The sequence below is a fragment of the Zingiber officinale genome, chromosome 4B (genome assembly GCF_018446385.1).
Source record: "Zingiber officinale cultivar Zhangliang chromosome 4B, Zo_v1.1, whole genome shotgun sequence".
In the NCBI taxonomy this organism is placed as follows: Eukaryota; Viridiplantae; Streptophyta; class Magnoliopsida; order Zingiberales; family Zingiberaceae; genus Zingiber; species Zingiber officinale.
Window position 1 is genome coordinate 139,481,728 of NC_055993.1, and position 19,639 is coordinate 139,501,366.

Here is a 19,639-nt window from a genome sequence, read left to right on the forward strand (position 1 = left end):
CACTGGTACATACCAAACCTAGAACAAGCAAGAATGACACTCTAAAGTCAAAACACATTTATACTGGCTTGTTCTCAGTTGCGAGATGATGGTAAAAGAGGATTCGCTCATCTCAGCACCTCCGTCAGATCCAAGTTATGGTCTCTCACTGCACTGCAGTCTGCTGAGCTTTCAGCAGTGGCTTTTGGCCTCTGGGCAGCAGACCAAGTGATCAGCTACATGCCATTTCGCAAAGCAAAAGTAGGGTTCCTCATCATCCACTTGTCTTTTCTGACGTGGTCCAAACCCTTAGCAAGATTCTTCACAAGATTCCTACCAATCTGTCTCTCAGATATTTCTACGACTAGGAGGATTGAGCTGACCACATAGTTCGAGTAGTTCGGGCAAACTAGTTTGTGTTAGCCCATGGCGACCGAGGGCATGCCTTAGCCTTTTACTTTGCCGTGATTCACTCGAGATTGGCTCTTGATGCTTCGAGAAAGTTTCAACCTGGTTAGACCCGACCCTATATCATTTCCAACAAACTAGTATCAACTGAGCCCGCACTCTACCCTTTATGCGGTCAGAAATATAGAACAGAAATCATATGATTACAGCACGCATAACACTTTTTACGGTCCGTTCCCATATTATATAAAAGGAGGCCCGTTTCAAGGGTTAATGGCATGCACACACGTTCTGTACCATCTATCCATCCGTCCATCCTCGTCATCAAATGGTCCGTTACTATAAGAACGACAACCGACCGTTTAAATGGCTGTGGGAAATGGCTGCCTTCATGGAGAAGAAAAGGCCGAGCGAGGAGGAAGACGAAGACTCCGTGACAGCGGCGGTGGCGGAGGAGGATGCGAAGGGATGGTCCGACCGGAGGTGGCGCGGTCGGGGCGGTTGCGGCGGCGGAGTGACGCTGGAAGGATTCGTCTTGGGCGCGGCGGGGAACGGCGAGGGAGGGAAGACGAGGAGGAGCCTGACGGATGAGGACCTGGAGGAGCTCAAAGGGTGCCTCGACCTGGGGTTCGGGTTCAGCTACGAGGAGATCCCTGAGCTCCGCAACACCCTCCCGGCGCTGGAGCTCTGCTACTCCATGAGCCAGATGTTACGCCTCGACGATCCGAACCAACAGATGTCTTCGGAGAATTCCCCCCTTCTCGCCCATTGGAGGATCTCCAGCCCTGGTAAGCTTGGTCCTCTCGTTTCCCTCCCAGTGATTCCAGCAATTTGGAGGATGGACAAAGACGATTCAGTTTTGCCTCGATTGATTTATCTCTTCGTCGTGCTCGATACTCCCCACAAGCTATTTAAAACTTTGATGCTTTGATTTTTCTACTAGAATCGAAGGGTGAAAGACTATTTTGTTTCTACAATTTTGCCCTAAGTCAACTTCCGCCATTAAATGCGTAAAAGTTGCAGCTTTTCTTATTTTCTTCTAAATCTCGACATCTGATCCTACTAATGTTGCAACAAATCATGGTTCATGCTACTTTGCCTTTTGTGAGTTTCTCATCCTTTGCCATTGATTTGAAGCAACAACTTTGCCGAATTCAAGTATGGCTATTCGGTTCATCCCTTTTTGGTGTATTTATTAGGAGACGATCCAGATGAAGTTAAAGCAAGACTCAAGTATTGGGCACAAACAGTAGCATGTACTCTACGGTTATGCAGCTGAAGTTGTGCCTGTCCTTTAAAGTTCATCTACATTCGGAAGAAGCAAGATCCATGCAATCCGCTGTAAGAGCTATCCTCTAGTGTTTAGAATCAATGCTGAAGATGGCAACTAAAGTCCCTTCACAATAAACAGAGATGAATAAAAGTAATGGTTCATTATAACCTCTGAGGAAGAATAACTCTACAAGTTCATGTACTATGCATGCCGAATAAATGATTCTTCTTCTTATAAATGCTGTCCATGTACCTAAGTGGTGATCCATTGGTAATTTGTGTTCATGTTGATGAATCTGTAGACTAGTTTTGGTTCATGGTCTTGTTTTTATCATGGCTATCATAGTTCAGTTAGCAGGTGCCTGAACTCTGAAGCTTGGGAGCTCCCAATTCTATACTGGTCGGGATCTAGAAGGAAAGCCATTGGGTTAATTTCTTTTCCCATATCTTCCTCAGGTTGTTAACTCGGAGAATATTATCTTATATTACATTGATATTTCTAGTCCTTGGATCATTTTTTTCTCATTCATGGCTATGGAACAGGAAAACTTGAGACTCCTCAGCGACTAAGGAAACAGTATCATTGCAGATTCAAGCTTCTGGTTGGCATGATCTAATTGAGACTGAAAGGAGATTTGCATATATACTCAATGCTGAACAAATCCAGGTTTGATCCAACCACAGAAAGAACCTTGTTGATACTCAAATAATCTTGAAATGGTAGCTTCAATGTTTATACTATTATATCATAAATCACTTAGAGTTGGAGGTGTAAGAGGTAAGGGAGACTGAGTAAAATATAGTTAGCGTAAAAGCAGTCTAAAAGATTCGAATATTGTTAGTGATTGCCTTGTGAAGAATTTATTGGAGCGACCCAAATAGTTGGGACTAATGATGATATGTTGTGTTTCAGCCATTAGAGTAGGGTCACTTGTTCTATGATGATTCAAATCTAAACTCAGATGAATAATCAGCTTACGAACATCTTCAGATTGCTTCCATGGAAATAAAAGGTATTTTTTCGTTTAAGCTATGAGACTATAGAATGAAAAGAACATCTGTGATCAGCAATACTGATGGTTACCTTCCGAAGATGCATGAACAATAAAATTGGCAGATGAAGGAGAATAATGACTTCTTGACAGTTTACAAGATGAAAACAAGATTACTATTTTGTGTCGATACTGGAACATTCTTCCTAACATGTGTTTAATTTGTGAAAATCATAAGATGGTCTCTCATGATAGGAACGCTTGAAGTGATATAAACTTTGTAGTTTTGTAGACAGAGAAGAAAGAATTGTATTTAACACATGTCTATGATACAGGAAACAACTTGAAAGTAGAAGACAAGTAAGAATTTGCTGAAGACAAATTGATTGAATAGGATTTCGAGGAATCTTCATCCTTTTTTTTTTGGGTGGTTCGAAGATATCTTGAAATAAATGTAGATGATTCTCTCAAAACCAAATTGTCGAAAACAAAATCTGAAAACATGAGGAGAAGAAATTTTGAGTTTTCGTGTCTGATCTATGATTCATGGATACTCTTAATATTTAGAACTAATAACAAATGCTTCTGGGGTAATTCTTCATTTGAATTTTTTTAATCTGTTATATGGAAACATTACAAGGAAAGCAAAGATGGAGAATATTTTAAATTCTTCATTGGATAAATGTTTTATAATTCTTTTGTAAAATTTGTTTTTTTATCTATTTTTATTCAGGAAATAGAGTTTAAAGGTTGTAAAGCATTTTATTATAAAGTAGTCTTACCTTGTATTACAAAGTCACACTATTGCAATTTTATTGTTGCGCTAAAACTCTCCTAGCTTTCAAGTTTAAATAATTGCATTTTACTCGTTAGCACGGATGGCTTTGACCTAATTAAGTCGGCGAGATGAGTTGATACGAAACAAGTTCCAAAACTTAACTTTGGCAAGTAAAGAGCTCAGTCGATAGCTACTTTGGGACACAAACCCGACCGATCTATCGACCTAACAAAGATAACGAGGAGAGGCAAGTAAGCAATAAGTTATCGGGAGGATGTAAAATGAAAGTCTTCGAAACTAATATAGAAGAAACTCCAATACTTTTCTCTAATAATTTTTTTTTTGGGTAAGTTGATTAAGTATGCAATTGACCAATTCCCACCTACTTCACCACTATTTATTTGTTTGTTTGTTCTAATGAAGTCTTCAAAGTTGTGCCTCTTCAAGCCCTCACAATTTGAACTCTGACCAATTCCTTTCTCCAGTGATTTCTATATAAATTCCAATCCCCAATTCTCCTCAGCAGACATGAGCAAGTCTATGAAGAGATCATTCGCCATCCTCTTCATCCTTCAACTCGTCATCTTCTTTGCCTTCTCCTTTGTTGATGCCACGCGACTGAAGGATGGTCGTTGCGACGAGCTCTACATTGTCGAGGAAGGGGAGACTCTCCAAACGATAAGCGTCAAGTGTGACAATATCTTCATTTTGGACGATAACCCTCATATCGGTGATACGGATGATATCGGGCCAGGGACTGTTCTATTTATCAGACAAGCTTGAGAGGTTGATGAATAAAGTAGTGAAAGGTAGTTTATAGGTGTGTTTGTTGCCATAGCTTTCTTGTATATTATATATATATATATCAATATTTTTATTTCAAATATAGATGGATATATTTATAATAAAATTATTCACTTATTAATAAGTGAGAATAAAAAGAAATACGATGGGCAAGTCGTAAAATATCTCCTTGATGAAAATCAAAACAGGTCATGTTTGATGATTTTGAAAATAAGATGGTGCCTTTTGAGATTTTGCCACAAGCTTATATATTCAGCCCATTAAAAGGCCCATTGAGCCCAGTTCCTATACGTGAAGTTTGAATCCACTTCAGCGTCCTGGTGTTCTTCGTTTCTCGATTCCCTAATTCGTGCGTCGTTGCTTTCTTTGCGATGGATTCATTCCAAGGTCGTCGCTTCGCCGACGGCGACGGTAGCGGTGGCGGCGGAGATATCCAACAGCCGCAGCAGAACCCATTCGCTAGTCCTTATCATCATCAGCCCCAATCCCATCTCTCTACCACCTCTAATTACCCCTACAACCCTCCGCCTCCTCACCAGAGCCATTATCCGTCTCCTCCTCCTCCTCCGCATCTTATTTCGTCTCAGCATCAGCCGCCGCCTCCGCCGCAGTGGGTTCATACAGATGACCACTTTCAGCAGCAGCAACACCACCATCATCACCCTGCTCCTGCACCGCCCTACCCGCCGCCTTATGCAGCTCGTCCTGTGCAACACCAGCAGTACCCTCCTCACCACCCACTGCAGTTGCCGCCGCCTCCGCCGCACTATTCAGCTTTCCCTCCGCCACCGCATCAGGTTTGAGTTCCTGTTGTCCCTTTTATTCTCGTGTTGGAAAACATTCGGCTCTTATTGTTGTTCAGGTAGCGTACGTGTCTGAGGCGTTGGCCTTTGTTTTAAAAAGGATTTTTCTTTTTTACTTTTTTTCTGGACACTTTGGTTCTATGCTGGGATCAATAGTCCATTTTTTAAATATATATCTTTTTTTGTTATACTTGGTTACAGAAACTTTTTCACGTCTTGAAGAAAGGATCCGATGGAGCTAGATGCATATGTTTCTTATCTACCTGATGAATTTTTGCAGGGATGGGGAGGTCAATCGTGGCAACAGAATCAGGCATGGAAATACCAAGGTCAAACTTAGCTTATCTTAACACATTCCCGTCTACCCCCAATGCATCCATTGAACATAACTAAAGTTATATAAAATATAAGAAATTAATATGTTAAAAGGATGCTTTTCGTTTCTCATTTCCGCAGAAGCAATTACCAAAAGTAACACATTAAAAGATAAAACTGTTTCATATATAAAAGCTGTGCAAGCCTCCAATTAATGAGCAAAACATCACTATTGCACACTTTTACTCTTCACCTTCCAGATTTAGTGACTACACGATTTCTTTTTCCTCACCTGCCAAGGTTTCTTGCAGGTAAGGTTTCTATCTGATTTTTACTGATATCAACTTGATTCCTGATTATTTTTTCCATATTCTTGCATGCCTCTGAAGGATCTATAGCATTGCCAATTTCTTTGCCAAATCAGAATGGTTTTTGCTGATTCCTATCTAACTCGGCCAAGTCCATATTGGCGAGTGTGCAAATCATGCTCTCTCTAGTGTTGAGTCTCAAGCTTTTGCAGACACCCAGACTGGAGACATTCTTCATTCTAGAGGAATCACAGTGTGTCTCCAAGGGAACAATTTTTCTTAGAAAACCCCTTAATTTCTAGAAAGCTGATAAGGATACTTCTCTACTCTGCCTTCTGACCTTTTAAGACAATCATGAGATATGGAGATTGACAGTTTTTGTAGCTTTTCACGATTATTTTACTTTGCTTTGCTAATTATGACCAGCTGATTATTCTTCTTGGTCATTCCTGGTGGCAAAAGGCGAATACTCGCCTTCAGCCCCCCTGCCAACCCGTCCCAGGGCCAACATGGAGGAGGTAAATAGTGACTAGCACATAAGAGAGACATTTACCTCGGCTATGCCGAAATTCGAACTCCAGACCTCATGGTGGCAATACCTCATGTGTTAGCTACTAGACCATCCCGTGGGAACCTCTTGGTCATTCCTCCTAATAAGTCAAGTAGCTTGATTCCATTGAGCCTGAAATTTTACTGTTTTCCCTTATCTTATAATGTCAAAACTGGAATACTTTTTATTAGGAAGTTTCTTTTGCTTGTATGTTGATTTATTATCCTTCAATTCAGAAAGAAGCCTATCATATAATGCTGTCGATGAGTGGGCTGCCCGAGCAAAAGAATGGGCAACTGCTAACCATCAGAGTAATTCACAGGTTGTGTCTGATGGAAGAAACGAAGTCCATAGTCACACATATCATGATCAATATCAAGCCACAGTTGGTCCTCCTAAAGATGCTCAACAATCTTTGCTTTCTCAGTCCACTAACCAACAGCTACCCCATTATACAATGGATCAACAGAAACAAGTCAATCATGTGTATCCCTCTACTTCATTGGTCTCTGGGTCAACTTATGTAGGAGACATGCATATCCATTCTGCTACTGGAGAAGAAGCTGTTGCACAACCGAAGGCTCTTACTTCACCTGGAAATTTGTTTGGGTCTACATCATCCATTTATGAGCAGGAGGTACCTTATAGTTATTCTTATGTCCCAGGTAAAGTTCCTTGTAGTAATTTTATTTGCATCTGGATGGTGTACCAATTCCTGGTACCATAATCATAGTTGGATTGTTTTTTTTTTTTGGCAATGGTTCTAGAAAGGTGTTTTGTAGCTTATCATTATTTTACTCTCTATTTCATAGACAAATAAGCTTGTGGTTGTGAAGTTTTCAGTTTAGTCAGAACATTTTAGAAATTCTTTAAGAGCTATTAGTTATTGTTGGTTATTAGTTTCTCATTAAATTTATCTCTATTAGTTACTAACTGTTATACAACCAATTGCATTTATTAATATGTTTTTTTCCACTTTGATGGCATCCAAAGATTTTTTTTTCAGGCAATCATATGCTATCTCTATTGGGTTCATGCCTGGAAGGTCGACAATAGAAGTTATACATCTTCTTAGACAATTAATTGAAAAATATTGGGAGCAAAAATAAGATCTATACATGGTATTCATCGACTTAGAAAAAACTTATGATAAAGTCCCAAGAGAAATTATATGGAGAATTTTAGAAAAGAGATGTGTTATCGTAGCATATATTGAATTAATTAAGGATATGTACGAGGATGCAACGACTAGAGTAAAGACTTCAGACAGAGTAATTGAAGCATTTCTAATAAAGATAGGGTTACATCAAGGATCAACTCTAACTCTCTGTCTTTGACACTAATTATGGTGAACTCACTGTACACAATCAAGACACAGTACTGTGGTGCATGTTGTTTGCAGATGATATTGTTTTGGTAGATGAAACAAGTAAATGAGTAAATGCTAAACTAGAATCTTGGCAGGAAACACTAGAAGAGAAATATTTTAGGCTTAGTAGAATAAAGACAGAATATATAGAATTTAAGTTTGACAATATTAGACATAATGAGACAATTGTTAAGATAAAAGATGACGAGTTGCTCGAAATCGAGAGCTTTAGATATTTAGGATCATTTTTGAAAAATGATGGAGGTATTGAGAGAGATGTGTTACATAGAATACAAATAGGATGGTTGAAATGGAGGAGTGCGTCGGGTGTTTTATGTGACCGTAAATACCTCTAAAACTTCTACAAAATCGCAGTTAGACTTGCTATGTTATATAGAGCTGAATGTTGGGCTATGACTCGAGCACATGAGCAGAAGATGAAAGTTGCGGAAATGAGGATGTTAAGGTGGATGTGTAGATATACGAGAATGGACAGAATAAGAAATGAGAGCATTAGAGAGAAAGTCGGAGTTGCATCTATTGAGGGAGGACACGTTTAAAATGATACGAGCATGTACTTGATGACCAATAAATGCTCCAGTTAGGCGATATGAAACTATGATAAATACGCATATCAAACGAAGAAAAGGAAGATAAAAAAAAACTTGGTTAATAACAATAAAATAAGATAAAATTTATCTAAGTATAGATGATGATATAGTAGGAGATAGAGTTCAATGGCGTACAAGGATCCATATAACCGATCCCACCTAGTGGGATCTACAGTTCACAACAATTTATTTTCTGATGTTTTAATATGGTAGTTTCATTTCTGTGATTATCTTGCAAATCCAATCTAAAGAATGTAAATGTTAAGTAGTCATAGTTCTAGAATTGAATTAAACCGGTTGCTCACCATTGCCTATATTTTTGCAGTGTGACATTTATTTTCATTATTTTTGTCTCCTTTTAGATGTGAAGGCAATGCCCATTTTTTATCTGCAGCACTGATAATTCTTATTATCAGGACTTCGTTTGGACTTCAGAACCCTTTTACTAAGTTGTAGATTATGGATGCCACAGTTAATTATTGAAATGAAGATACACTTTACAGTGCATTATAAATAGTGTAAGAGATTAACTGTGTTAAGAGATTTCTGAGGTGATTGCTTTGCAATAGAACAATGTTCAAACTCAATGATTTCATTGCTTTTAGCATATACTTCTGTTCTAACAATTGTTGACACCTGGATATAGTGCATTCTAGTTGATAGTTTGTCTTGGTTGGCTATGCTATACAAGGGTTATTGTTATAAAAAGATAGGGAGAAGTTGCTACAAAGTTTCATTATTTTTTAATTGTTGTTTAGAATGAGTGTTCTATGAAAGCAATTGAACAGAAAAACTGTTGAGGATAAAGTTTGTTACCAATGTTTAGATTTAGACTATAACATAAAGTGGGTATGATCATTTGATAAATTGATGAGCTTATGTGACGCTTGTGACATTGTATTAATGGCATTGACTTCATGGAATGACCAAAGTTTATGGCATACTGACATTATAACAGTTGGCTGTGTATCCTTGTCGACTGCATAGAATTGTTGTGCTTACTACTGAGGGAAGAGGGAAAGGAGTCAGTTGGTTATGTTATCATTTCAATCAAACTGATCACTGGTTTCTAATTTATTTGTGCAATCTTTTTTTTTAAGATTTAGAAGAGGTTGGTAGAGAAATTTAAAAGTTACAACTGAGTTAATGTCTAGGGGCGGGTGAGTCATGGTTCTACTAATTGATCTTGAAACCTATGTTACTCAGACCCATGTACGAGTGTCCGACACAGACATGGATTCAAGTATCTGATATGACCATTTCTAAAGATTTTCACACATGATCAATGGACATACTGGGTCTTAAGTGTTACTTTCCATCAAGTACGGAGGTAGTAGATGAGGAGTTCAAGTATCACAGCTTGAAACTATGCTATGGTCACTGCTATTATTTGTCAATGTGTACCTTTCTTTCCTGGCATATGAATGGTGGATGAGGAAAAACATTGTTCAAAATAATGCACACTTTGCAACTTTTTGGCGAAATGTAAATAGTTGTTATAATTCACTAGTTTCATCCATATCCCAAAAGTGCTAGGAGAATCATGCACACTATGCCTACTTTTTTTTTAATTGTGGAATTGCGTGTTGTTTCAAAAACAATTATAATTATTCTTGAGATTTCTTGCATCTCAAATTTCTTGTGATTTCCTTCTCTTTTTCTCTGCTGAGATTGTGAAATTTTCTAGTTGAGCTGTTCTAGCCCATTTTTATTCTCACTGTAGATGTGAGGTTTATCCAAATTCAGACAAGCCTTGAACTGTATAACTACAGAATGGATGTCTTTTGTCATGATCAACTGAATAATGAGATCACGAGATGTCTGTAACTACAAATAAGTGTTGTCATGCAAGAAAGAATAATTTGAGTTAGATGCTTTCTCATTTTTATCTTAACTTTATGGTGAGGATTCAGGAAGGTAATAAGATCACTGCATTCTTATGTCTCTACCTTTTTCTATGTTTTTGGTTAAGGCTTTTTCAAGGTTTTCTAGGGAAGCTTTTTATTCTGTCTAGTAAAAGAATATCCTTTAAGCTTAAAATTAAAAACAACTGATCATCTAATAACTGTTTGTGTCAAGTTTGCCACTTCCATTGATATGATCTAATAACTGTTTTTAGATATGTTTCTGGATTATTGTGCAAAATTGTGTTCCAGCCATTTCTTGATTGCCATCATTATCAGTTAAGAGAGTTGGTTTAAGAGCAAAATCTGTGCCTTTGATAGGACAGTGTCTATTTCACTGTCATTTTGTAGAAGTGCACATTTTTTGCTTCTGCTCCATTCTTCTGCAAGTGATTTTTGATTGTTAATACAGGTAACAGAGACTCTGTCAGTCAGTTTCATCTGCCTGTATTATCCACTCGAGAAGGTTTTGTTCATCCACCACCAGCATTAACTGATCCAAATGTAGCAGTTGATCAGCATGATCTGGACCAGGGCAGACAACCAACCAACTACACAACTGATCCCAGCAATATGCCTCTTGATTTTCAGCCTAGGCCTGTTTCGGACCTTGAATCACATCCAAAAATAAGTTATGCTCCTATTCGATCTGAGTCTTTGGGAATGATTGATCAAGATGCAATTTCTATGCCTGCTCATGCTTGGGCTCCTCCAGCTGCTCCAGCAGTTCTTCCCCAAGTTTCCATTTCAGGATCAGTGACACAGGTTGTAACTGGTGTTTCATAATCATGTAATTTGTGTATTTGAATTTATGAACTGAAATTGTTCTTTTCTAGTACAGTTGGATCATCCTTTTATCCCACACCCTGCCTTAGGGCCACAACCACCATCAGTCTATGGAAGGTCAATAGGGCCCAACTTTAGGCCTGGTGTCCCACCAAGTCCTCTCTTTGGTTTAGTGACAGGGGCATCTCTTAATCATTCATCAATTATCTCTGCTGAAGCAAGTAGCAATTTTAATCTCTCTGAACGCCCAAAGAAAGTAGGTTTAGTTGTGTACTTTGAATCTTCATTTCGTTCAAAGTTAAGAATGACCATCATTTGTGTTTCCATATCAAGGCTGCAGTACCTAATTGGCTTCGAGAAGAAATCATAAAAAATAAATCAACAATAGCAAGTGCTTATGCCAGTCATCAGAATGGGATTTCTTACAATTCCATGGAACTGGAGGATGATGACAAACTGTATAAGGCGGGTGATAAAATTGGTAATGCGAGTGCCGATTCAATCAAATCTACTGAAGACAAAGATGATGATGAGGTTTTCCCTTTGATTACAATCTTAAATTATTCTGATAATGAACTTTTCTTTTTAATGCTGAATCCTACAGTAGCATTGCATTTGATCAGGCTTGCTTATTCACTTATTATACATAGTTTTATCTACAATTTGAACTTTTCTTTTTTTGCTGAATCCTACAGTTGCATTGCATTTGATCAGGCTTGCTTATTCACTTATTATACATAGCTTTATCTACAATTTAAGGAAAAGTATCATCTCCTGAATACCTTTGATAGTGCCCATACCGCTGCATGTGTTGTCTTTATAGGAAGTGCTTGTCTGCATTTACTGTGATATTGCAAAACATGTAAGTAATGCCACAACAATCTCTCATAAGAAAACAATTCAAGCTTTTAAAATTCTTGTCAATTGGCTTTGCTAGTACTAGCCTTTTGCAATTTCAAATTGGCTATTGCCCCTGCACTGTGAAGCTAGTTTTCTTCCATAATCAGAACACAGTGCTTTTGAAAATTATTCTTATTCTTGTTGTAAGCCTGGCTTTGTATTGTGTAGGATGGAGCTGAAGCTGCTAGATCAGCAGCAATAAACCAGGAGATAAAGCGTGTGCTAACTGAAGTTTTGTTGAAGGTTTTTTTTCCCACTGGATATGCATTCTTAAAATTATTTGGTTTGTTTTCGCGGTGTTTATAATTTTTGAACCAACAGGTTACAGATGAGCTTTTTGATGAAATTGCTCTGAAAGTTCTTGATGAAGATGATCTAACTGATGAAGGTAAAGAATATCTTTTCAAGTAATTGAAAATTCTACATTCTGTTAATGGTTTAACTTGTCATGGACTCTCCATCCCCTGCAGTAACTGAGAACAAAGAAGTTGGAAATGATAGGGTCTCTGTTTCAGGAGTATCAACAACTAATGCTTCTGCAAAGGTTTTAGTGACAATTAAAGAAGCCAAAACTGAAAATGGTGTTCATGCAAATTCTGGCATGCAGTCTAATGCGAGTGATATTTTGGGTCTTGCTAGTTATGCTTCTGATGAAGATGATGATGATGCTGATAACCCCAAATTGTTGTTGGTTAATGAAAGTGATAGTAGGTCTCCTGAAAATGAATCCAGAAGTGGTGAGAATGAGAAGATTTTAATTAACAAAGGACTTCGAAGAGGTCCAGATGGTGTTGCTAGTGGAAGATTAGAAACCATTGATTCTTCTAATTCCAATTCAAGAAATCATGTTCCAACTTCTGTGACCATTTATGCCTCACTTTCTGATGGTAAATTACCTGATCATGCAAAGAAACAAAAAGATCCCTCTGTCACTAGTTTGCAACATCTTCCTCACAGGAATGACATTCCATCTAAAATTACTTCAGACACTCGCAATGCTTCAGAGTCAAAAGGTAAGACAATTAGCAATAAAGTTATTAAAGAAGATAATACACTTGCCTGTAATGCTGCTGGAGAATCAGTGATTGCCGAGGAGCATGTAAGGGAGTTGAAAAAATTCAACGGAAGTGAAAGATACCCAGAAAAGAGAAGCTACAGCAAAGAATCTGTTAAGGAATCGACTATCACAGATAAGCCAAGCAGTGATTCCACTGAGACAATATATTATGAAAACAAAAGAAGAGCAAAAGAAAATGGCAATGAGAAGAATAATTCAAATGATACAACCAAGGAAAGGAGTAACAAACGAGGAGCAAATTCTAAGGATTCTAATGGCAAAGATCTTGGTAGCATCAAGGACAAGATAGGTGCTGTAAAAGATAAAAAGGAAAGAGACAAAGAGGATACTGACAGAAAAAAGGTTAAATCAAAGGATGATAGAGAAGGTAAGTCTAGACACGACACAAAGGATCCAAGGTATATCAGTAGAAAATCACATAGCCAAAGACGTAGCAAGGAAGGTTCTTTGCACGACCATGGTACTTCAAGTAATGAACCCTTTGAGGTGTCAAAAAGGAGGTATGTTTTGGTTTCTTTATTGAGTTGACATATTTTGCATGCTTATCTTGATATTCTTATCTGCATTTTAGGAGGATGCATTCTCGTTCACCACCACCAAACAGATCCAAGACCAGGTATTGTAGAACAACTTCCATAATCTTTTTCCATTACCAAGAGATGAGAATGAACCATGTAGAAAGGGTTCAACTGTTTCATTTTCAACCTCTTTTACCTTTTGACATGGTTTTCAGATGAACAGGATAGGACTATTTTTGAAGCCTTCCCTTGTCTTTATTATGCACGTGTTGGATTTAGTCCAGTTTGTCCTTTTGACCTATGAAAAGAGGGGAGGGTGCTAAAAATATAAATGTCTGTTGATCACTTTGAGATTGAGCTTCAGAGACTAGCCGCAGCTAATCAACCTTAGCATGGCATTGAATTTTCAGTTGTCCAATTTGCACATATTCATTCAACTAGTAAGATTTCACTGATGCTAAATGTAGGTCATTTTAATTGATATTGGCACTTACTGCATCTTTTTAATCACTTACTAATCTAACATGTGTAAAAATAATGGGATAAGCTAGAGGTTGAGAGACCCTAATCAAGTTACTGGAAGATCAACGTTTAAGTTGTCTCAACAAATTTCTAGGAGGCTCAAATATATTATTCATGCCTGCAGATCTAGGTCTTCTGTTATTATCTTTTGATAATCTTTAAAATGTTGTTATTGATTGATGCTTGCACTTTGCTTGTGTTTGTGCTTTATATCCTTTTCTGATATTGGAAACCATGCTTAGCTTACAACTTTTAGACCAAAATGTAGGTTCCAATATGAAATTTTCAATGTGCATTATGCATGCTAGTTTCAAGCAAAAACTATTACACATTTCAAGCCTTTAAGCAAACTCCATACTATAAAGTTTTTTATGGGAAGTTTATTTTAATACGGTCAGTTTAGTGCTGTTAATTAAATTGAAAATTTTCTATGATTAGGATGGCTATAAGGATTTTTTTTTTGTCATGGAGCTCTTCAGACAATAACTCTCCGGAGTTCTGATTATTATTTTGAGATAAGCTTTAAATAAATTGATTTAACTTTCATCTTCTGTAGTGGCTATTCACAATATCCTCATAATCTCATGCTTGATCTTACATGTTATCATTCTCCGATTGTTGTAGTCTTCGGTTTCCTAAATCAAAGATATCCTCCATTTGAAGTAATAAAGGTTGTCCAAATGTTGGTTCAGTTTCAACTGAACCAAATTTGTATTGTTTATTGATTTAATTGCTAAAAAATAAAAAAATATGGTTTGTTTCAATTTATTGCGGTAATAAAAGAAGACTCTGGTTCAGTTTGCAAAAACATAGGTAAGATTACGTCCAAACTTTTGTGTTCTCGGATGCTTCAGGATGTAGTGGAACATTGTTGACGATTCAAACTTCTTTCTAATCTTTTCGTTTTTGGTTACGTTATGAATTCTTTGTAGCTGTCAAATATCTACCCATTTTCAAGTCTCTGTGATGGTTATTTTTATCAGTGCTGATTTGTCTAAAACTGTCTCTTAGAGAAACTGATAAATAGCTTGCAGGTTGGTTTCCGGGAGTAGAGAATTCAGAAACACAACTTGTGCCTTTTTTAGTTTTTTTACTTACCAAATTAGTATTTATGTTTCAATTTCTAGACAAGTATCGCCGTCTCCCAATAGGAAGCACTCTCATCACAGGCACTCTCCCTATTCTTCGGATAGAAGGTAAGTCAGGAAACTTCAATATTGTTGAGGTTAAAAACAATTTTCATCCAGGTGAATGTGAATTGGACTTCTAGGCTCTGCTTCTCTGCCAGTTGAGTTTTTTTTTGTGTGTGTGTTTTGATGATAGTTCTTTTTTTGTAACAGGAGGTCTAGATCCGGAACGCCAGTTCATCGCAGGCGATAAGCACTAAATGAGTAGAGAAGTTATACCTCATGCGGAGAAGGTCAAATGTTTGTCTGGGAGGTGAATACTACTAGCAGAAAAGGCCTTTATGCTACTACTACTTGTATGAATATACCCCGATAAGTTTATTATCCGAGAAAGTCACTCGGAAATCAGTTCATCGCCTTTCGGATATGTTTGATGATTCAGCTGACAAATGAGTTTGTAGTGCAAAGTGGATTTGTGATAACAAATTGGGCCAATATTTCAATTTTCTTCACCCACATCTTGTTCATTAATGTGGAGAACACAAGTCAGATGGCATGTGATAAACTGTAAGTTAGGCTTTATGTGTCTGTTTTAATTCTGATTTCACTTCAGACAAAGGCATTGTTAAAGATTTGAGTTTTGTAGTTCCATCTCCTTTCCCAATGGAAAATATGTAGCATCACAATAATATTATCAAGTAGAAGAGAATTAAAAGGATTAGAATTCTAATCTCAACAGTGATGAATATTTTAAAGGTTGATCTGTAAGTATTCATAAGCTATATTTAGGATTTATTTAATAGACACTTAATTCCATATGAAAATTCAGTTTTATTCCATTTGATCTAATTAATACATAATGATAACTATTTGCTCTATTCTAATTAACAAAGCATTAAAATATTAAATTGTTTTTCTTCGTAAATTCCTTTAATCCTCTGTTTGGTCATTTTGTCTAATAATAATAATAATAAATGTTATTTTAATAGCTTTAAAAAGTTAAACTAGGGAAAATTTCATTTTCCCCACTGCAATTTTTTAAATTCTCACTGCCACATCTTAAACGATTAACAATGTCAATTTATGGAAAAAAGTGATAGAGAATAATTTGAATAATTTTGGAGGGTAAAATGAGAAATTAAATTGGCTCCAAATTGTGAGGCGAAAGGCAGAGGAGGAGAAGGCGAGTTGACTCGGTCTTCTTCCTCCATTGCTAATAAAAGCTTCAACGCCACAATTCTCTCCTCCTCTTCCTTTGCCACATTAACCTCGTTCATCTCCCCGGAGCTCCGCCCGAGGAGGAGGAGGAGGAGCTGGAAGAAGAATGTCATCCTCTGGCGGCGGCGCCCGCCTCGCCGAATTCTTCTTCTGCTTCTTCTTCTTTTCCACCCTGATTATTCCCCATGGCCGAAACAGAGCTCTCGCTCAGGACTACGAGGACCAGCAACAGGACGCCGGCTACCACCCCAAGGAAGAAGGCGCCTGCAACGGCGTCTTCCTGACGTACACTTTCGAAGGGAGGTCGAGAGAGTTCCCGCACGTGAAGAACGCGTCGGCGCAGGCGTACGCGTTCCGGGCGTCGGCGACGGTGCTGAACGCTATGGCGGAGGACCTGAACACGTGGAAGATGTTCATCGGATTCCAGCACGACGAGATCCTGGTGTCGGCGTCCGGCGCCGTGATCATCGACGGCACCGATTTCCCCGCGAGGGTGGGCAACGGTACCACGTTCGCAGGGTTCCCGCAGACCGACCTCCTCTCGGCGATCGAGACCGCGGGGGACATGAACCAGATCAGCGTAACGGTGGACATGACGGGGACGCAGTTCGGCGTGAAGCCGCCGGCGATCCCCATGCCCAAGACGATCAAGTTGCTCAACGACGGCTTCGATTGCCCCAACCCCACTCGAAAAGGTGCTTTTTTATTCTCCCCCTTAAAGTTTAATAAATTTCATAAACACACTCCTTAATAAAGACAAAAACCAAAGAATCAATTATTTATTTATTTATTTTTGATAATCATCAAGTAGTCGAGCCAAGCCCAGCCAAATCAAACTTTTGAATATTTAATAAATATAAATTATAAATTTAAATATTAATTAAAAACTAAATTATATATTAAAAAAAAATTATAATAATATTATTAAAATTTATAATTTTAATATAATAAATAAATTTATCTATATTTTTCATAAATAAAATATAAAATTTATAAATTTAATATCAAAATTATTATTATTTTATTTAAAATTTGAATCAACAGTTTATTATCGATTCCAAATTTTTGGCTTAGAAATAATGTAGCTGGATGTAAATGATAAAAAAAATAAAAACAGGGGGGCACATGCACTTGTGCTGCGTGAAGAGCAAGAAGCACAAGAAGGCGGCGAGCGCCGCCGCCGCCAAGTTCCTTCCGCGCATGTACGGCGACCTGACGATCGCCTACGACGTGCTCCAGGCGTACCAGACCAACTACATGGCGCAGGTGACGATCGACGTGAACAGCCCCATGGGCCGCCTCGACAACTGGAACCTCACCTGGGAGTGGAAGCGCGGCGAGTTCATCTACAACCTCAAGGGCGCCTACACCCTCAAGCACGACTACTCCGACTGCATCTACTCCGAAGCCGCCAAGTTCTACCGCGACTTCGACTTCAGCCCCGTCGCCTCCTGCGAGCGCCGCCCCACCATCGTCGACCTCCCGCCGGAGCGCGCCAACGACCCCCAGATCGGCCGCATCCCCTTCTGCTGCAAGAACGGCACCCTCCTTCCCTCCACCGTCGACGCCTCCAAGTCCAAGGCCATCTTCCAGCTGCTCGTCTACAAGTTGCCGCCGGACAACAACCGGACGGCTCTGTTTCCTCCCCAAAACTTCAAGATCAACGGCTTCCTCAACCCGGAGTACCGGTGCGGGCCCCCGATCCGCGTCAGCCCCATGGAGTTCCCCGACCCCTCCGGCCTCATGGACAAGTCCTACGCCATGGTGAGCTGGCAGGTGGCCTGCAACATCTCGCGGCCCAAGGCCAAGGCGGCGCAGTGCTGCGTCACCTTCTCTGCTTTCTACAACGACTCCGTCGTCCCCTGCGGCGCCTGCGCCTGCGGCTGCCCTGACGACGCGACCTGCAGCCGCCACGCGCCGTCTCTGCTCCTCCCCCCGGAGGCGCTGCTGCTGCCGCCCGAGAACCGCACGGCCAAGGCCAAGGCGTGGGCCCACATCAAGCACTGGCGCATGCCCAAGCAGCTGCCCTGCTGGGACAACTGCGGCCTGAGCATCAACTGGCACCTCATGTCCGACTACCGCACCGGCTGGACGGCGCGCATCACCCTCTTCAACTGGCGCGACTACACCTACAAGGACTGGTTCGCCGCCATCCGCATCCCCAAGGCCTACAAGGGCTACGACAAGGTCTACTCCTTCAACGGCACCAAGCTGCCGCACCTCGACGACACCATCTTCATGCGCGGCTTGCCCTTCATGAACTACTTGCTGCCGGAGACCGACGGCAAGACCTCCGGAGATCCGAGAGTGCCCGGGAAGCAGCAGTCCGTCATCTCGTTCACCAAGAAGCACACGCCGGGGATTCAAGTCCTCCGCGGGGACGGCTTCCCGACGAGGGTGTTCTTCGACGGCGTCGAGTGCGCGATGCCGGACACGATCCCCATCCGATCGGCCGCCACCCGTGTTGGCGCCACGGCCGCAGCGGCGGCCGTGGCGGCGCTCGCCTTGATACTCAGCTGAGGCCTCTGTTCAGTTCGATCAAAACCATGCAATTGTTCTTGAAATTTCTGTGTGTGTTTTTTTTATAATTCAAGTGTTCGAATTTGAAGTATAAATTATGATTGGCTATTAGAATATTCGTCCCAGATTTAGAATTCAAATTTCCGCCCTTTTTATTGTGCAATTTTTATTTATTTATCCTAAACATTCCCTTCATGCTGTGCCTGAACTTAAGCTGGCAGGACTTAACTGTGATGTCACTCGGGTTGACTCAGGTTGAGCTCAGCCATGAGTTAATTGACTCAACCTGAGTGCGTTGAGTGAGTCCTGAGCCTGGCTAATTGGAGCTAAATTTGGAAGAGTTGGTCTGACGGAACTTGAGATTCGTCTCCAACTGATCAAATCTATGTTGATCGAGTCCTGGGCGCACCATGTGGTCCCTGATATATCCGCCACATCAGTGAGTTTTGACTCCATAGAATTCAAATGAATTTAAGGAACGTTATACTTTTAAAAACTATAGGAGCTTATTGAAGTTTGTTAGTCTAAGGAATCTAACTAGGCCAAGAACTAAGATAGTGTAGTCGAATCGTGTTCGAATTGCTTTGAGATTGGGCAAAGTGAGATTGGCTTGGATAGTCTCTGATGCAAAAACATGATAACACTCATCTCATGCGCCCCTTTATGGCCACCCGAGCTAACATGGGACGGACCGGGTGAGACCTTTACGGTCACCCAAGGACCAATGGAAGGATGATAAATCATAAGACCGAGTGACTTCCTAGGTGGGAGAAAGGGAATAAGTCTCAGGGAATTTGAACCTTGCTCCTATGATATAATTCTAATACTCAAGTACTAACTCGAGTATATCCGTGGGGACAAAGGCTTGGATAGCCTA

General features: G+C 39.8%; 3 protein-coding genes across 11 annotated transcripts; all 3 read left to right on the forward strand.

Moving 5' to 3' along the window:
* The first annotated feature begins 677 nt into the window (after positions 1–677).
* LOC121977101 lies at positions 678–3,432 on the forward strand. Of its 6 annotated transcripts, XM_042529635.1 has the most exons (4): positions 680–1,175; positions 1,587–1,728; positions 2,018–2,115; positions 2,203–3,310. In XM_042529635.1, exons 1-2 carry the CDS (start codon positions 716–718, stop codon positions 1,664–1,666), a joined length of 540 nt encoding a protein of 179 aa, XP_042385569.1. In that variant the 5' UTR covers positions 680–715; the 3' UTR covers positions 1,667–1,728; positions 2,018–2,115; positions 2,203–3,310. The 6 variants fall into 6 exon arrangements, with proteins under 6 accessions (XP_042385565.1, XP_042385564.1, XP_042385567.1 ...); XM_042529631.1 differs by having other exon boundaries at positions 678–2,115; positions 2,203–2,326; positions 2,573–3,432; XM_042529630.1 differs by having other exon boundaries at positions 678–2,115; positions 2,203–2,672; positions 2,987–3,428.
* Positions 3,433–4,524: 1,092 nt separating this feature from the next.
* On the forward strand, positions 4,525–15,673 carry LOC121977103. 4 transcript variants are annotated; one of them, XM_042529636.1, is made up of 12 exons: positions 4,525–5,030; positions 5,317–5,365; positions 6,446–6,874; positions 10,506–10,858; positions 10,935–11,135; positions 11,213–11,413; positions 11,948–12,022; positions 12,101–12,167; positions 12,250–13,357; positions 13,429–13,473; positions 15,025–15,093; positions 15,238–15,673. In XM_042529636.1, the coding sequence occupies exons 1-12, from the start codon at positions 4,605–4,607 to the stop codon at positions 15,275–15,277; spliced, it is 3,063 nt and encodes a 1,020-aa protein (XP_042385570.1). In that variant the 5' UTR covers positions 4,525–4,604; the 3' UTR covers positions 15,278–15,673. The 4 variants fall into 4 exon arrangements, 3 of the variants coding, with proteins under 3 accessions (XP_042385570.1, XP_042385571.1, XP_042385572.1); XM_042529637.1 differs by lacking the exon at positions 15,025–15,093 and having other exon boundaries at positions 15,238–15,540; XR_006110730.1 differs by having other exon boundaries at positions 4,526–5,030; positions 13,429–15,093; positions 15,238–15,540.
* Positions 15,674–16,289: 616 nt separating this feature from the next.
* On the forward strand, positions 16,290–18,883 carry LOC121977104 (COBRA-like protein 10). Its single transcript, XM_042529640.1, has 2 exons — positions 16,290–16,937; positions 17,360–18,883. Exons 1-2 carry the CDS (start codon positions 16,349–16,351, stop codon positions 18,760–18,762), a joined length of 1,992 nt encoding a protein of 663 aa, XP_042385574.1. The 5' UTR covers positions 16,290–16,348; the 3' UTR covers positions 18,763–18,883.
* The last annotated feature ends 756 nt before the right edge of the window (positions 18,884–19,639 follow it).

Coding starts and splice junctions, on each gene's coding strand:
- LOC121977101 (XM_042529631.1), top strand. CDS start 716: ATGGTCCGTTACTATAAGAACGACAACCGACCGTTTAAATGGCTGTGG.
- LOC121977104 (XM_042529640.1), top strand. CDS start 16,349: ATGTCATCCTCTGGCGGCGGCGCCCGCCTCGCCGAATTCTTCTTCTGC. Junction 16,938..17,359: donor CCCCAACCCCACTCGAAAAG/GTGCTTTTTTAT, acceptor AAATAAAAACAG/GGGGGCACATGCACTTGTGC.
- LOC121977103 (XM_042529636.1), top strand. CDS start 4,605: ATGGATTCATTCCAAGGTCGTCGCTTCGCCGACGGCGACGGTAGCGGT. Junction 13,358..13,428: donor TTTGAGGTGTCAAAAAGGAG/GTATGTTTTGGT, acceptor TCTGCATTTTAG/GAGGATGCATTCTCGTTCAC. Junction 13,474..15,024: donor CCAAACAGATCCAAGACCAG/GTATTGTAGAAC, acceptor TTCAATTTCTAG/ACAAGTATCGCCGTCTCCCA.